Source organism: Myodes glareolus, chromosome 10 (genome assembly GCF_982192425.1).
Source record: "Myodes glareolus chromosome 10, mMyoGla1.1, whole genome shotgun sequence".
Lineage (NCBI taxonomy): Eukaryota > Metazoa > Chordata > Mammalia > Rodentia > Cricetidae > Myodes > Myodes glareolus.
In genome coordinates, this window is record NC_142035.1 from 75,806,009 (window position 1) to 75,822,021 (window position 16,013).

The 16,013-nt window shown below is 46.1% G+C and overlaps 1 protein-coding gene across 3 annotated transcripts in view; it reads left to right on the top strand.

The window, feature by feature from the left end:
- The window catches only part of Ehf (ETS homologous factor), a 42,768-nt gene that overhangs the window by 12,189 nt on the left and 14,566 nt on the right, over positions 1 to 16,013 (top strand). For all 3 annotated transcript variants that reach the window (XM_048443634.3, XM_048443633.3, XM_085696695.2), the window contains exons 2-3: positions 9,076 to 9,175; positions 14,165 to 14,410. In XM_048443634.3, coding sequence (XP_048299591.1) covers positions 9,079 to 9,175; positions 14,165 to 14,410 — 343 coding nt within the window. In that variant the 5' untranslated portion in view covers positions 9,076 to 9,078. The remainder of the gene's footprint in view (positions 1 to 9,075; positions 9,176 to 14,164; positions 14,411 to 16,013) is intronic.

Here is a 16,013-nt window from a genome sequence, read left to right on the forward strand (position 1 = left end):
AAACATATGCACATTTTTGGTAGAAAGGGAACAATTGCTCGTCTTGAAGTCTCAAAGGCTCTGTGATCTTTTGAGATTCAATCTAGTTTATAATATCCGGATGAAATTGACAGAGGCCCTGTGGGTTATTCCAGGTAATCTTGTTTTCATCAGTTTTAGTGCCTGCCACTGTCAGTATGTGCCATCTTGTCTGGGTCTGGCACCGAGGCCGATAGGGATCAGCACGATGTCTATTTCCCAGTGGCCCACAGCCAAAAAGGTCTCTACCATAGAGCCAACCTCACCCTCCCTACACTGATATTATTGATCATGAAAACACTCAGTATCCCAGGAATATACTTCAGATGTTTTCCCTGAAAACAAGAAATGTCTGTCTCAAAACACAGTAGGAAGATAGGGAGTTAGCTATGACATAGCTGAAGAGGAACAGATACATTCTCCAAACTTGATTCATGTTTTGATTCCTTTGCAAAAGCACAAATTATGGTCTCTATTCTATTCAACTACATTTCACAGGACCATGGATTTTCTTTTCTCCTGCTTGGGAGTAGTCCTTTGAAAGAACAGTCAGATTGGAACAGGAAGTCAGAAAGCTGTTGCGACATCTTTAGCACAAATGCTGTGAATTCACCTGCTGGCAATTTTGAGTAAGGATGGAGAAGGTATGGCTGTTGCTGTCACAGAACGAGTAATTATTTAAAAGGCTTAATTGCTTTCCTGGCTGGGGAAATAAATGTGTCCCATGGCAACCAGTTCTGTGGCAGTGTGAAGAGCTTGTGGTTGACTGAAGAAGAAGAGAGCTGTGAAGGAGTTACATCGTGGCCTTCCTCTGCAGTTCCTGGGACTGAGGGCAGGGAATACCGACATTAACCCTGATGAGAATCTGCTCCATAGTGCTGGCTGTTCTTCGAACACTTCCTACCTGTGATAGGAGCAAATTATACCCTTTGGCCTGGGATCTAATTCTGGGACAGCACCAATAATTATGGGCCAACTTATTTCTCAAATATTAAGTTGAAAGTAACTCCAGGAATTATCAAGGAGGTTAGTTATATTATACAGCTATGCAAATATATATATGTATATATATATACCTACACATATATGTATCTATTTATTGCACATATATTTGTATATTATAAGGCAGTTCAGTGGTGTCGGAAATGTTGTGGCCACATTTGGAATGGTACTGTGGGTGCAAATGAGTTGAGGGATGCTCTAGACTCTTCTGAGCATTGTTGTTAGACTGACTTTGAATTTTCAGTTAGTTACAATCTTGTTGAACCCCATGATCTTGAACAAGTTGCTGAACTGCTCTAAGCCTCAGTAGAGTCATCTGTTAGATGGTATAACGCCTCATGGGGTTATGGAAATCATCAGCATCCGCTGGGATAATGTTTTCAAGACTTTTAGCACATAGCTGGCACATTTTAAATATTCCCATCGTTTAATCACTATTATACAATAAAAATGGCGAATTTTGCTGCGTTTGGTGTTTGCTGGGAGTCCTACTACTGAGCAAAAGAAAGACCTGCTTCTAGCTGAGCAAGTCCATGTTTGCCTTGTTTGTCTTTTCCGGTTCTCTGCCAGTTCTGCAAGAGGGGCCAGTGGAGCAGTCTTTGGTCTTGTTAGGAGTCCTGAGGCTGGGAGGGCTTCATTACCCTCTCAGAATCCCAAAGCTGTCTCCTTCCTTTCTTTTTCTGTCCCTATACCCCAAGTTTCTGAGCCCAATCTTTGGAGTCCTTGGGTATCCCTGTATTAAGGGACCCTACAGGGCAGAGAACCCTGTGGTCACGCTTTGTTATAACCATGCTGCTCTCCCATCTATTATTGCCCCAGCACAGCGGCCACGGGCTGTGGGCAATGCAAAACCTGTGGTCACATAGAGCTTGGGAATGGCTGCCCTTCCGCTGGGCTTGGCAGCCTCAGGCAGTATGTGGTTGTGGAGAGGTGAGGGACCTGGTGGGATGGAGTGGTGGTTTCCAGTCCTCCAAGCAAGAATAATATGACTTCTGCAGGCAGTCCAGCTGCTGACTGCGCAGCTGTGGAGCATCCACTGGGCAGCCCCAGGCCCCAGGCCGGGACAGCACAGGAACCTGGAGAACAAGCTTGATTAAGGCTCGGCTGCTCTGGCAGCTGGAACTGGAGAATTGTGCAGATGACAGAGATCTGAGGCTCTGCTTGGAATGAATTTGGTTCTCAGTTTTCTCCTTGGAGGTTCCAAAAATGACGAGGCTGATGGCTGCTGTTAATGTTATCATTATACAAGCCGCCTGATGTTTATGAAGTGCTCATTATGTGTTCAAAACTCTCCTAACCATGTATTAGTTCATTTTTTTTTTTCACTCAAAAATTCTTTTCAGAATATCCTCACTTCATAAACGGGGGAACTGTGGTCTAGAGAAGTTAAATAAACTGTATAAATTTGTCCTGTTGATAATCTGGCAAAGGCAGGACTTCAAATACAGCTCCCAGACTCTTACACTCTCTGCTTCTGAGGAGTCTAGTCATACCCCAAGAATATCTCCAAAGCCGGCCAATTTCCAGCTCAAAGAGAGATTTATGGGTCAATCCTATCTTAAGAGCTAATGAGTATTGAACAGTGACAACATGTATAATGCTTGAGTCTGCTCTGACCTTTCATATTTACTTTTGTAACCTCGACTTTTTGCCATATGGGGAAAGTGAGGCTGTAAATAAGATAGTACTTCTCCATAACCAACATGGCCATAAACATCTCAGCCCTTGTGGTACATGTCATGGTCCTTGGCATTTAAAGACTATCCTGCAGACCAGACAGATTAAAATGAGTTGAAATCTTCTGATATCCATGAACATATCCTTCAAGCTCAGATTTGGGGTGAGCCAGTCTCAGTGCCTAGGCCTTGCCTTCTTCCATGTGCAACAAAAATCTAAGACTTAAATTTTAGAGTCAGGTCGAATGCTCCTTTTTCTTCTCTATATATTTCTCTCAAGTGGTCCAGTCTGTATGGTGACTGGGCTGCCCCTCCTCTGGAAGAGAAGGGAACCTTTGATGAAGGCCTAGATGAAGGGTGGTCTTAGTGCATTGTGGAAATTCAGAAGCAGCCTCTGTCTTGGCATTTTAGAATGTTGTGTTGTTTAGCTTAAATCACTCATTAAGACAGCAATGGACACAGGAGTCTGTCTCTCCTGCAAGGATAAGACGATTGCAACCCAATCCACCACAGCATTGTCTTTCTGTAGCATTAAGTTCTGGGCTGGCTAATTCCTAGTGGCCCGTGATTCTCAGAGAAGCTCATTACTTGTAGGGAACTTGTTGCTAATTGTCCAAGAGATCCCAACTAGTCACAACTAGTCACCTGGCGTGAGGTAGTTGTCTGGGTTTTACTCTGAAGGTAACATGGCTGGCTCCTTTTCTTTAGGAAAAGTACAGACTTTTGTCCCCTAAACTGTTGTGCTTATCAACTTCTGCACAGAGTGGTGTCATTTTGGGTAAATAGAAAAGTCTAGATTATCAATAAGAACACAGCTGAATATTCTTCTCTCTCATTATCCATACCCACGAAGAAGGGATAAGAGATTGAAGATTTTTTTTTAAATCCCTATATAATTTACATTTTATTTCACTCCTAGAATATGGAATAAAATTTACTGTGTTATACTATAGTTTTTAATAGGCCAAGCCATAATTTATAATTTTATCTCCAGTTAAATGTACTCTAGAACCAGGCTGTGCCTAGGGTACCTGGTGCTTCTTCTCAACCACTGATTAGCAATGGCTTTGTGTGTCAGGCTTGGTTCTGTAAGCTCACCGGTCCCTGGTCCCTGTTGTGTTTAATCCTCAGTGAGCCCATGTAGCCAGGAAATGTACTGCCTTCTTCTCAGGAGAGGAAAGAGCAAATTAAAAAGGTCTAGGTCCAGCCCAAGGTTCCATTCCAGCAGAGGCAGAGCTGCACCAGCTGCCACCTCCACGGGTTTTAGTGTGAACCACAGTTCTCAACCAGGAGTGACTTTGCTCTAGGGGACACATAGGAGAGATAGGTAGATGATAGATAGATAGATAGATAGATAGATAGATACATACATACATACATACATACATACATAGACAGACAGATAGATGATAGATAGATAGATAGATAGATAGATATATAGATAGATAGATAGATAGATAGATAGATGGATGGATGGATGGATGGACGGACGGACAGACAGACAGACAGACAGACAGATAGATAGACAGATAGCACTTCTGGCATGTGAGATCTAGTGGGTAGAAGCTGTGGGTGCTTCTGGACACCCTACCTGTGTGTGACAACTTTCACACCAAAGAATTTCCCAGTTCTTCCTAAATTCTCATGTTTCTTACAGCAGTATTGATAGTGCCCAAGATGTGGTCCATTGAAAGATGAATGGGTAAAGAATATGAGGTACATATATGCACTAGACTAATATTCAGTCATGGAAGTGAATGAAATCTTGTTAGTTGTGGCAGTGGGGATAGAACTGGAGGGCATCATGGTGAATGATAAGGCAGACATAGAAAGACAGACAATGCGTGCTCACTCCTACTCCTTGGTGGCAGGTTAAATAATGATCTCATAGAAGAAGAGAGAATAGTGGATCTTAGAGGCTAGGAAGGTGGAGAGAGAGGGGGATACAGAAAAGAAAAGGGTGATTGCAATTAGAGCAAGAATTAGTGCAAGTGTTTTCCAGAACAATAGTGTGATCACAGTCTGCAATTATTCCACATGTATTTCAAAACAGCTGGGACAGAAGTAATCTACATGCAAGCAAATGACATGCCAGAAACCAAAAAATCATTGATCACATATTGCATGCATGCATGAGTTGTCAAACTGCACCCTCCAAAATATGCACAAATACTAGGCCTTAATTAGAAATTTCAAGAAAGAATTATTTAGCCTCAAGTTTTGATTGTAGGGATGTTGAGAGACTGTCATGAGCCACCGTCTGGCATGATGAGGATCTGGTCCTTGGTGCCTCCACCATGACCCCTGACAGCACCATCAGCATCCCTCAAGCTGAGGATGAAAAGAAGTGAGCCCTTGCTCCAGCTCGCTTCATACACATTGCATAGAATGCCGCTCTTAGCCTCTGAGGTGGAGAGCAGTCCCAGCAGAGGTGAAGGGTGTTGTAGCAGAGGTGAAGGGTGTTGTAGCAATGCCTTGACATCTACGTGGAAAGAAAGAAAAGGTTACTTTTACGCTGGGGTGTGGACATGCCGTGCGCTGTACTGGACACTTCTAAATTCACTGTGCTATCCTCCAGGACAGCTCTTCTTGTGCTTAGTCAGTCAGAGTCCCCCATCTCTCACCCCCATCACCCCAGGCTGGGAATGGGGAACAGATCTGAAGTCACAGAGCTAGGGAATGGGCCTGGAACCTACCTAGGGTCCCGCAGGCTCTAGCTGGACTCGATTGATGACTTATTTTTTTAAGGAAAGCTTTGCTGAAGGTTAAGTAGGGAGCTGAAAACAAGTCCTAAATATTCCTTGCTCCTCCTTTTAATTAAAAGGGTAGCTCTTTACACCCAATAAAGCAATCAGTATACAGCATGGAAAGTCTATATTAGTATACGGGGGTGTGGGTACGTGGGTCATAATAGGACTTTTTTATAGTTCTCAAGGCACATTTATTATCCATTATCTCATTTGATCTCCTCAACCGTCCCGAGAATCTGTTGGAGGACAAATGTCTGCATTTTATATTTGAAAAGCTGGGTCTGGAAGGGAGTAGTAGGCTGGTCCAAAGGCCTTGACTAACCTAGTCCACCCAAGGTACCTCCTGCGGCTCCCTGAGGCTGCTGCCAGGGTCCAGGGCCGGCTATACTTACAAGCCTCGGGGAGCTCCCGTGAACTCTGACTCACTAAGGGTTAAGCCACATAAACTCTTTTATGAGTGGTAACCATTTAATGGGCCCTGTAAAAAGGGCCCCTCACCATGCTGCCTGCTTTCCCCTGGAAAGGGGGTGCTGGCAGGAGGAGGGCTTGGGAGGGGGTACAGGGTAGGAGGTGACAGGACAGCTGAGACTCTGACGTCCTAAAGGCTTCTCTGTGAGTTGGGAATAATTAGGAAAGTTTCCAGGAGGTTGCGTTGAGAAATGATACCTGCCCCGAGGAAAGGAGCCCAGCTAGAACTGAGCTCTGACCCGAGACGCCTACCAAATTCCTGTTTTAAATGTTCTTATCCTTCTTCTTATTAAAAAAAAAATTAGATTTATTCGTTTCGCTTGTTTTATGAGTGTTCTGCCTACATGCAGGTATGTGCACCTGTGTGTGCCTGGTGCCCAAGCAGAGGAGGACATCACATTCCCTGGGTCCAGAATTAGGGATGATTGTGATCTACCGTGTGGGTGTGATCTGAACCTGAGTCCCCTGCAAAAGTGACAAATATCTCACCGACAGAGCCACTTCTTTAGCGACAGCTCTTATTAGGACCTCTGAAGATCTTGACATATGTAGTGCCAGGCGATTCTTCTTAGGATTTAAGCTTCATGATATACCCATTTTGCAGTGGAGAAAGTGAGGATCAGGAAATTTGGGGCCAGACAGATACAGAACTTAGCATCATCTACAGTAAGCAGAGGAACTAGAGTTTCATTTCCTTCCGCAACTCCAAGAGTGAGGCCGGCCCTCAAATGATCTGCCCCATTCCTAGGCCTTTTCTTAGGAAGTGCAGAACAAAACCTGACTGGCTAAAAGGGTGGCTCCTCCTGGATCCTGCAGGTCTCATTCCCACCAGCATGCCCACTTTGAAGCAGCCCTGCAGGCAAGTTCTTGGGAGGCCTGTCCTCTGAGCCCGCAGGACGGCTCTCTCCAGCAGGGCTGGGCTCTGAGCTTCAGTCCTCTTGGGGTTAAACAATAACCTTTCCACTGCTTGTGGGTGAGCAAACGCTGCCAAGGAAGAAACCCAGCCTTGAGCAAACATGAGCCAGGGCTGGGCCCTGTCCCTCCCCAGCTGCCAAGTCCCCCCATGGATGAATTAGCTTAGGGGGATTGCTTTAAAAAGCCAGATGCGAAAATGCCTCCATTACTGTGTGAAAGGAAGGTTTGGCCTGGTTGGTGTTTCTTTCCTTAAGGTGAAAACAAAAAAAGTTTGCTAGAAGGGGCCTCAAGAATCACTTTTACCTTTTTAGACTGAGAAATGGAGACCCGGGGTTGTTTAGAGTCCAGCTTATCCACAGAGGTAGCATTTCCCCCTTAATTGTTAGACGTTGTGCCAAGTGCTGCAGGTATAGATTTGTGTTTGTCTCTAACTAGTGTCCAGGCGAGATGTGATTGTCTGTAGTCTCACATGGGGGAACCGAGGACTAAGAGATGTGGAGTAACCCGTGTGAGCTAGCACTCAGGATAGCTAGCAAGTGGAAGAGCTTGCAGGAATCCCAGCTCTCCTGTGCGCCCTCTCCAGCCTCCTTCACTGACTTGATTGCCTGTCATTTCTACTCCGCCTTCCTTCCTTCCCTTTGCACTCACGCTGGGTGTAAGCCTCCATGTTCACCCGGCAGCAGTGATAATGAGGTCAACAATTACAAGTGGTGTCTAGCCCAGCTGAGCCCCGAAGTGCTTCTCTGCTCTCTATAGAATCTATAGACAGCACCTAGCCCTTCATCAGGGTGATAAATATTTGCTGCATATATGAGTGTATGGATATATTATGTACTTTCCCAAGATTATCCATCTTTTCTCTCAGGTTCTACATAGAACCAACCAGAGGAACTGAAGCTCAGTTAGGTGTGTGTGTGTGTGTGTATGTGTGTGTGTATACATGTGTGTGTATTTGTGTGTGTACGTGTGTGTGTATGTGTGTGTGTATGTGTGTGTGTGTGTGTGTGTGTGTGTGTGTGTATGGAATTACTCTGAGGGGACCATTCCAAACTGTTGGCATGGGTGACACCCGAGGATGCAAAATTTCCTTCAAATAGGACAAAAAAGCACCATGATCTGTGGTTTCCCATACATCAACATTTTATAAAGAACAGGGGCATTGCTTCTCAGGCCTTTTGGCTAAGATCAAGCGTGAAGAATGAGAGACTTTTACAGCCTCGCTGTGTTCAGGAAAAACCCCTGCTCTTGCTTTGATGATTACACACACTCCCAGACTCTGACCCGTAGTGTGGGGGCTATCCAGTTTGGGGGCAGACACATCATAAATGCCAGGGAATTTTTCTGAGATGTAAAATTGTTACACTGTTCCAATGTTCCAGAGTCTGAGGAAGTCATCCGAGGATGGCTTCAAGGCCTGTTGAATTTTCCAGGTCTCCATCAGAAGAAAAACTAGCCATAACTTTTTAGCAGAACATAAAATCTTAGTTTTCTGTACCCAAAAGATGAAGTGTCTGTCACAGAAATCAAAAGATTCCTAATCTGAGCCCAAAGCCAAAAGGCTTAAAAACCCCTACTAAGGCCTTTAATCCCAGCACTTGGGAGGCAGAGGCAGGAGGATCTCTGTGAGCTCGAGGCCAGCCTGGTCTACAGAGTGAGTTCTAGGATATCTGGGGGCTGTTACACAGAGAAACCTTGTCTCAAAAAAAGAAAGAAAGGAAGAAAGAAAGACAATGAAAAAAAAAGCTTTACTAAGATACATTGAGCAGCTCCCTTCAAGGAGGACTCGACACGGAGGAAGTCTTCCTGTGTCCCCACACTTGGGGCCACTTATGTGAGGACTCATGGGGCGTCTCACGTAGGGACTGGGCCCGAGGTTTCTCTGATCGCGATTCCACTTCACATACAATCCTCTGGCATTTTCACTTTTGTGAAGCACTTGGACACTGGCCAGGCTTGCCTGTGAGCAGGTATTGTGTTTTCTTCCCTGCTTCGTTTCTGATCAGAGATTATTCATTTATGAATGGGTGGCTATAAAAACTTGCCTCATGCATATGAAAATTGAACCTGGAAAATTTTAATTGCCATGAGTTTTGCTTTTACTGAAAGGGCTGTGGCAATGGGTGGAAGGACACGCTCCTTCCTCCCTCGCTTTCTTTCTGCCTTCCTTTCTTGATGAACTCCATGATGTGGACTCTCCGGTGAGTGTCTAAGGGGCACTGATTAGGTGACTGTTTGGTCCCTTGCAGATCATGATTCTGGAAGGAAGTGGTGTAATGAATCTCAACCCAGCCAACAACCTTCTCCACCAGCAGCCAGCCTGGACGGACAGCTACCCCACATGCAATGGTAAGGGCCCTGCAGCTGTTGGTCATTGGTGGTACTGCCCATGTCTCTCATCTCCTGGTCTGACTTCTTTTCCAACTTAATGCCTGAAAAGTAGAGGTTCTACTCAGTGCTGACATGGAGGCCAGGGACAAATCTCACTCTCTCTTTCCCTTCCTTTCTCTCTCCCTCTGTCCCTCCCTCCTTTTCTCTAGGTAATTCAGTGCGTTGTTTATCACAGACTCTATCACTGATTCATACTTTCTTATATGAGAAAACTTTCAATGCTGTTTGCTCTGTAGTCCTCCAGGCCCCTATGCCAAAGCCCATTTGAGAAAGATCACCGCCTCTTTCCAAAATGCAAAGATTTGGGTTGGCACTAAAGGTAGTAGAAGAGATGTCCCAAGGGAAGGGAGACATATTGTTGAAGTTTTCTATAGTGTTTCATTAGAATATCAAGATAGAATCATGGAGGTGAGCGCGTACATGAATACACACATGCGTTTAACACCACACACACGCACACACACACACATACACACACGTTAAAGAAAAAGGGTTATAATAGTTTAAACTTTGTAGCTTATTTACCATCACATCCCAGTTTAAGGAAGAGAGATGTGTCAGGGAAGCCCTGTGCCTGCTTTCAGTGCTTTACTCTGGAACATATAAACTCTAAGCGGGAGGACCTCGTGGCAAGACTTGTATGCAATGGTTGGTGATTCAGCCTGTGGCTTCCAGGAAAACTGAACCAGAGTCTCCATGCCTCCTTGTGAAGGCATTCAGCACAGCCAGGCTGCTGGGTGTCCGACAGTGCTGGTTTAGAAAGCTCAGTGCACCCGCACCTGTTGCCAATCACCCCCTCCCCCGCCACCCAGTCACTGCTGCCCGTGTTTACTTTGACACACAGATGTGTCCTGTCAGAGAGAAGAGATTGAGCAGCAGCAGTGAGCGTAAATGGTAGGGTGACATTCTCTGCCGAGTGGCGGGTCCACGTGGCACTCCTCTTTTAATTTGGAATCCCAGCCAAGCATGGCAGGAAGCTTGAAACAGGTGGCCTTCCTGTTTTAAATTACTTGTCTCCTAAAACTGCTGCCCTTTCTGGACAGTTGCATATTCTGTGACAGACCTTGAACTTGCCGTGAAGACCTAGAAAAAAAAAAATAATCTTCCAAAGAGAGCAGGAAGTCCTGGCATGCCCGAGGCATCGTTTCTACTATTTGCTTTGGAGAAAAGTGGAGTAGTGGACTGAGCAGGGAGCGGAATTCAGAAGTCACTTTTATTTCTTAGCTCCCTTAGGGAGGGAAGTGTCTAGAAGACGCTGATCTTTATCGGGACTGCAGGGGAAGGGGTCCCCAGCTGCTGTGTGGCAGAGAACAGAATCCCCTGGCTTTTCAGTTTCCCTGACACCGAATGACTCTGGTGACTCTGCCTGAGGGGGGAGGTGCCTTTCCCCAGCCAACTTCAGGCAAGTTTCTAGCTCTGCCCTCCCAGGTATGAGCAGAAGATCAGAAGCTGCCCGTAATCAGGTTTACCTTGAGGGCACAGGGGAGAAGGCCCTTGGTCTGCCACTGAGCTCAGGACAAACCCACAGCTTACTTGTTTTAGAGCCGAAACCTAGTTCTTGTGCTCAGCCAAGATACGATGTGTGAGATACGATGATAAACAACGGTAACACGGACCCGGAAGCATCCAGCATCAGCCCCGTATTGGGGGAGGGGTTCTATAGACCTCAAATTTTGGACCACCCCACTTCCCTTGTTGCTCTCCTGTGTAGGAGAGCACATGTCTGCTCAGCTGTAAGGTGGGAGCAATGACATTCACCCCGAGAGCAGCAGACTGCAACTGCAGTCACCTTGCCTTCCTGCTCTTCTTGATTGTGAGGTCTGGAAGCAAAGGCTAGATTCTAAAGAGGGAGAAAAAGTGAGATTGTCTAAGACCTTCCCCTCTCCCTTCCTATCCCCTCTCTAGTACAATAGAGGGTTGGCTCTGAGGCGTTATGGGGATGGAGAGTCCTGAATGTCCCTGTCACTCCATAGTTCAGCAGCAGCAGCAGCAGCAGCAGCAGCAGGGCAAAGCTTGCTAGAAACGCAGAAATTCAGGCCTTAGCCCAGACCTCCTGGACTGGGGTCCACATTTAGGCAGTAGTCCCTAGCGATTGCAGTCATACTGAAGTTTTAAATACTTCAGCCAGCATGATTTTGAAGGGACAGTCAGAGGTATTTTCCTTGTAAATACATTTCCTCATAGAATGCTGTCCCCTGATTATGGCTCAGCTGTGGCTTCTGGAAATTGGAGTAATTGTGACCATTCTTAGGAGACCCACATATGATGGGACCCACTAACATTGCTTTGTGGAGGGAAAACCAACACAGTCCACAAGGCTCCTCCCTCCACAGTATGCAAGGCTCCTCCCTCCGCAGTATGCAAGGCTCCTCCCTTCATAGTATGCAAGGCTCCGCCCTCCACAGTATGCAAGGCTCCTCCCTCCACAGTACTCAAGGTTCCAGCCCTCTCTGAAGATACAGAAACAGTGAACAATTGCTGGGCAGGATGGAGGAGACTCCTTTGGTGGTAGCTGTTTAGGGCCATCAACACTTCTATGATGAACCCCTCACCCATGCTCCTCTAAGTAACCTTAAATTAAACTCAACACCTCACCCAGCTAGACTTGGTATTGAGTCTTTGGTCTGCTGGTGGTGTCCTATCCTCGGTGAGCAGACACCCGTTTACATCTCCACAGGAAAAGCTGCGCCACAATGGTCCAGATCTTGAGTTTGTGTCAAGTTCAGTGACATTGCCCACCTTGGGCTTGCTGGGTTACAAGGTGTCTGCCTTTGACTTTGCTATTAACCTTTCTTGGAATAGGGCTCTCTTCCCCTTTATCTCCGTTTTCAGAAGACCCTGAGGTCTTTAGTTTGCAACACAGCTCTAGAGGCTGGAGCTGTCTTCTCTAGCTCTCATGCCTTGGGCCAGTTCTCCACAGATCTCTTAAGTGAGCAAAAGGCAGCCATGTACACAGACTGTTAACATGTAACATGTTCAGCAATTTACTCACCAGAATGTACTCTACATCTTCATCCAAATTACCTCACAGTACTACTATATTCCTGCATTATTTGCCCTTCAGCTGAAACTGAATCCCAGTGACGAGGTAATGAGCTTCCACCGTGGCTCCAAAGGAGGTTTGATGAATATATGAAGATGAGTAAGACAGAAGGTCCGTGACCTTGAACCTACATTTTGCAAAGGACAATAAGCCAGAACGTAGGAGCCTATAAAGATAAGCAGAACATAACAGGTGCAATTGAGAGAAATCCTAAGCATGATTCCTGGAAGTTCAGTTCTCAAAGTGAGTTGGGGAAACTGCAGCTCTGAATTCAGCTAGAGGCTAAACGGCAGCAAATGATGGGACAGAAAGGGGCCTGGGGACCAACCTGAAAAAACGCAGAGGACACTAGCCACTTCCAAAGCAGTTGGCCAAGTGCTTCGGTGCCTGGCGTGGCAATTTCATGTCTTAGTCCAGGGAATAGTAGGGAGCTTGTGAAGGGACCTGAGCAGAGAAGGGGCGTTGGAGCAGGAGATGTGTCGCCCAGGCAAGAGCAAAGCCATCAATCAAAAAAGGGGAGCTTAATTTAAGGTCCTACTTTTGGTGGAAAATGGTCTGTATTTGATGAGCCTCAGCTTTTGTCTCTGAATCTCTGCCTCTCTTTGTCTTACTGTGGGTGTGAGAGGGGAAAAGAAGTGGGAGAGAGAACTATGGTCAGCCATGTGCATCCCAGGATCCCACACCAAAGACTCAACCAACTCCAAATTTAAAAAATGCATCTTGGGGCTTGAGAGATGGGCTCATGGCTAAAACCCTTGCTGGGAAATCACAGGTATCTGGGTCCAGACCCCTGGTACATATGTGAGAGCCAGGCAGGTGTGGTGAGTCACACCTGTAACCCAGACCCCAGTACATGTGTGAGAACCAGGCAAGTGTGGTGGATCACACCTGTAACCCAGACCCCAGAACATGTGTGAGATCCAGGCAGGTGTGGTGATCACACCTGTAACCCAGACCCTAGTACATGTGTGAGATCCAGGCAGGTGTGGTGGGTCACACCTGTAACCCAGACCCCAGTACATGCGTGAGATCCAGGCAGGTGAGGTGGGTCACACCTGTAACTCCAGCCCCCAGTACATGTGTGAGAGCCAAGCAGGTGTGGTGGGTCATACCTGTAACTTCAGCACTGGAAAGGCAAAGGCAGGTAGATCCCTGCATCTCCCTGGCCAGCCAGACTATCCATATCAGTGAACTCCTGGTTCAATGAAGAGAACTTGTTTCAAAAAATGGGATGGAGAACTATACCGACATTGACTTCTGGCCTTCATACACCCACTCAACACACATGTGCATGCATTTGCATGTACACAAACAGCACACATACACACACATTCAAAGCATCTGTTCTGAGTAAATAAAAAACTTTCTCTTGTCATCATTTTCCAAACAATCTAGCACTAACTATTTACACAGCACTTACATTGTTGTGGGGATTGTAGTTAATCTAGAGATAATTGAAAATAAGGGGAAATGTGTAGGTTATATATGTGAATATGACATGTTCCATAAGGGATGTTAAGATTTGGATATTCATGAGATGTTCTGGCAAGATGAATGTATTTTCATATGTACAACCAGCTAGAAAGTAGATGAAATTATAGCCAACTCTTTTACTTTGGTACTTCTTTGTGGGTGGAGTGGGGTGTGAGCTCAGGGAACTTCAGGTATCATGCCATCACATTAGGAAGAACATGAAGATGCCCTGCCACTATGAGGTAAAAGCCCCCACGTGCAAGGAACCTACTATCCAGAGCACAGTCTGTATTCAGCCCCCACGGAGATGCTCGCAGGATGGAGCCTCTGGTTCTGGTTTCCATTATATTATCACACAGTCGTGCCTCTTGAGTCTGAGACTGCCCGGGAACAAGTAGGGGCCGCTCACAGGGCCATGTCCTATTTTGCAGTTTCCAGTGGCTTTTTTGGAGGCCAGTGGCATGAAATCCACCCGCAGTACTGGACCAAATACCAGGTGTGGGAATGGCTGCAGCACCTCCTGGACACCAACCAGCTGGACGCCAGCTGCATCCCTTTCCAGGAGTTTGACATCAGCGGAGAACACCTGTGCAGCATGAGCCTGCAGGAGTTCACGAGGGCGGCGGGCAATGCTGGGCAGCTGCTCTACAGCAACTTGCAGCATCTCAAGTGGAACGGTGAGTGGTACTGGGGAGCACAGGGGCTCCATTGCTGTCTGGGCTCCCTGTAGACGCAACACACCAGCTTACCGGTTCCCAAGACAGGGAAGAGCAGAGAGAGGAGAGGGGCAAAGCCTAGAGCACCGTGTGTCTAATCCCTTAGAAACAGTGATGGAACTCCTCTTGTGGCCGATTTCATTTCCAGAGACATAGAACTGTCCAAGTGTCATGGTACGACAGGCTTTTACTTTACATGAAAAAAATTCCTATGTATTTTATTTCAGTTGACTATTTATTTATTTTGCCTGTGCATGTATGTATCTACGTCACATGTGTGCCTGGTGTCCACAGAATGCTCAGAAGAGGGTTTTGAATCCTCTGGAAGTGGAGTTATGGATGGTTATGAGTCACCATGTGGATGCTAGGAACTGAACCTGGGTCCTCTGCCAAAGTCTGCAAGATGGCTCACCCTTAGGCACTGAGCCGTCGCTCCAACTCTCTTTTCATTTTTAATAGAGTCTAAGAACTTTATTCTCAGTCGTTCATTTACTTGTTAAAGTTCATCAGTAATTGTAAAAAAGAAGAAAAACTTATTGACATAGAATCTTTTAATCTTAATTTTTAAAATTTTGGTCCAGTTATCCTGAGATTAGGTGGAACTATATAGTTGCCCCTGAACTCTCTATGTCACTCGGGTTAACCCTGAACTCAAAATCCTCTTTCCTTACCCATCCAAGGTCTAGGGTTACAGGAGTGTACCAGTGCACCCAACCCAGACCCACATTCTTAAAATGGGAGTACAGTGCATTTAAGATGGCGAGTAAAACTAGATCCATGAATCTAGATGGGAGAAGGCTGACCCCACTTCCTCCTGCTAGGGCTGGAAAGGTGGGTCAGCAGTGAAAAGCATGCACTGCTCTTGCAGGGGGCTGCATTGGTGCCCCGCACCCACATCAGGGGCTGAACAGTCTCCTATAAACCTTGTTTCAGGGGATCCAACACCTGTGGCAATCCATGCTGCACCTGCGCTTATGTGCACATATTTACACACAGAGGCACACACATGAGGACGCACACACATGAGGTCACACACAATTAATACATATTTAAAAATAGAACTATAATTAAAATACTTCTGAAAACAGAAAAGCTCCTAAAACATTAAGTTTCTTTCCTCAGGTTTCTCATCTCACACACAGGAGGCCGCTTTGCAAACTGTTCATGGTGACATATTACACACACACAGACACACACACAGACACACACACAGACACAGACACACACACAGACACACACAGACACACACAGACACACACAGACACACACACAGACACACACACAGACACACACACATACACACAGACACACACAGACACAGACACACAGACACACACACAGACACACACACAGACACACAGACGCAAACACACACAGACACACACAGACACACACACAGATACAGACACACACACATAGACACACACAGACACACACAGACACACACACAGACACACACAGACACACACACAGACACACACAGACACACAGACACAAACACACAGACACACACAGACACACACACAGATACAGACACACATACACACAGACACACACCACACAC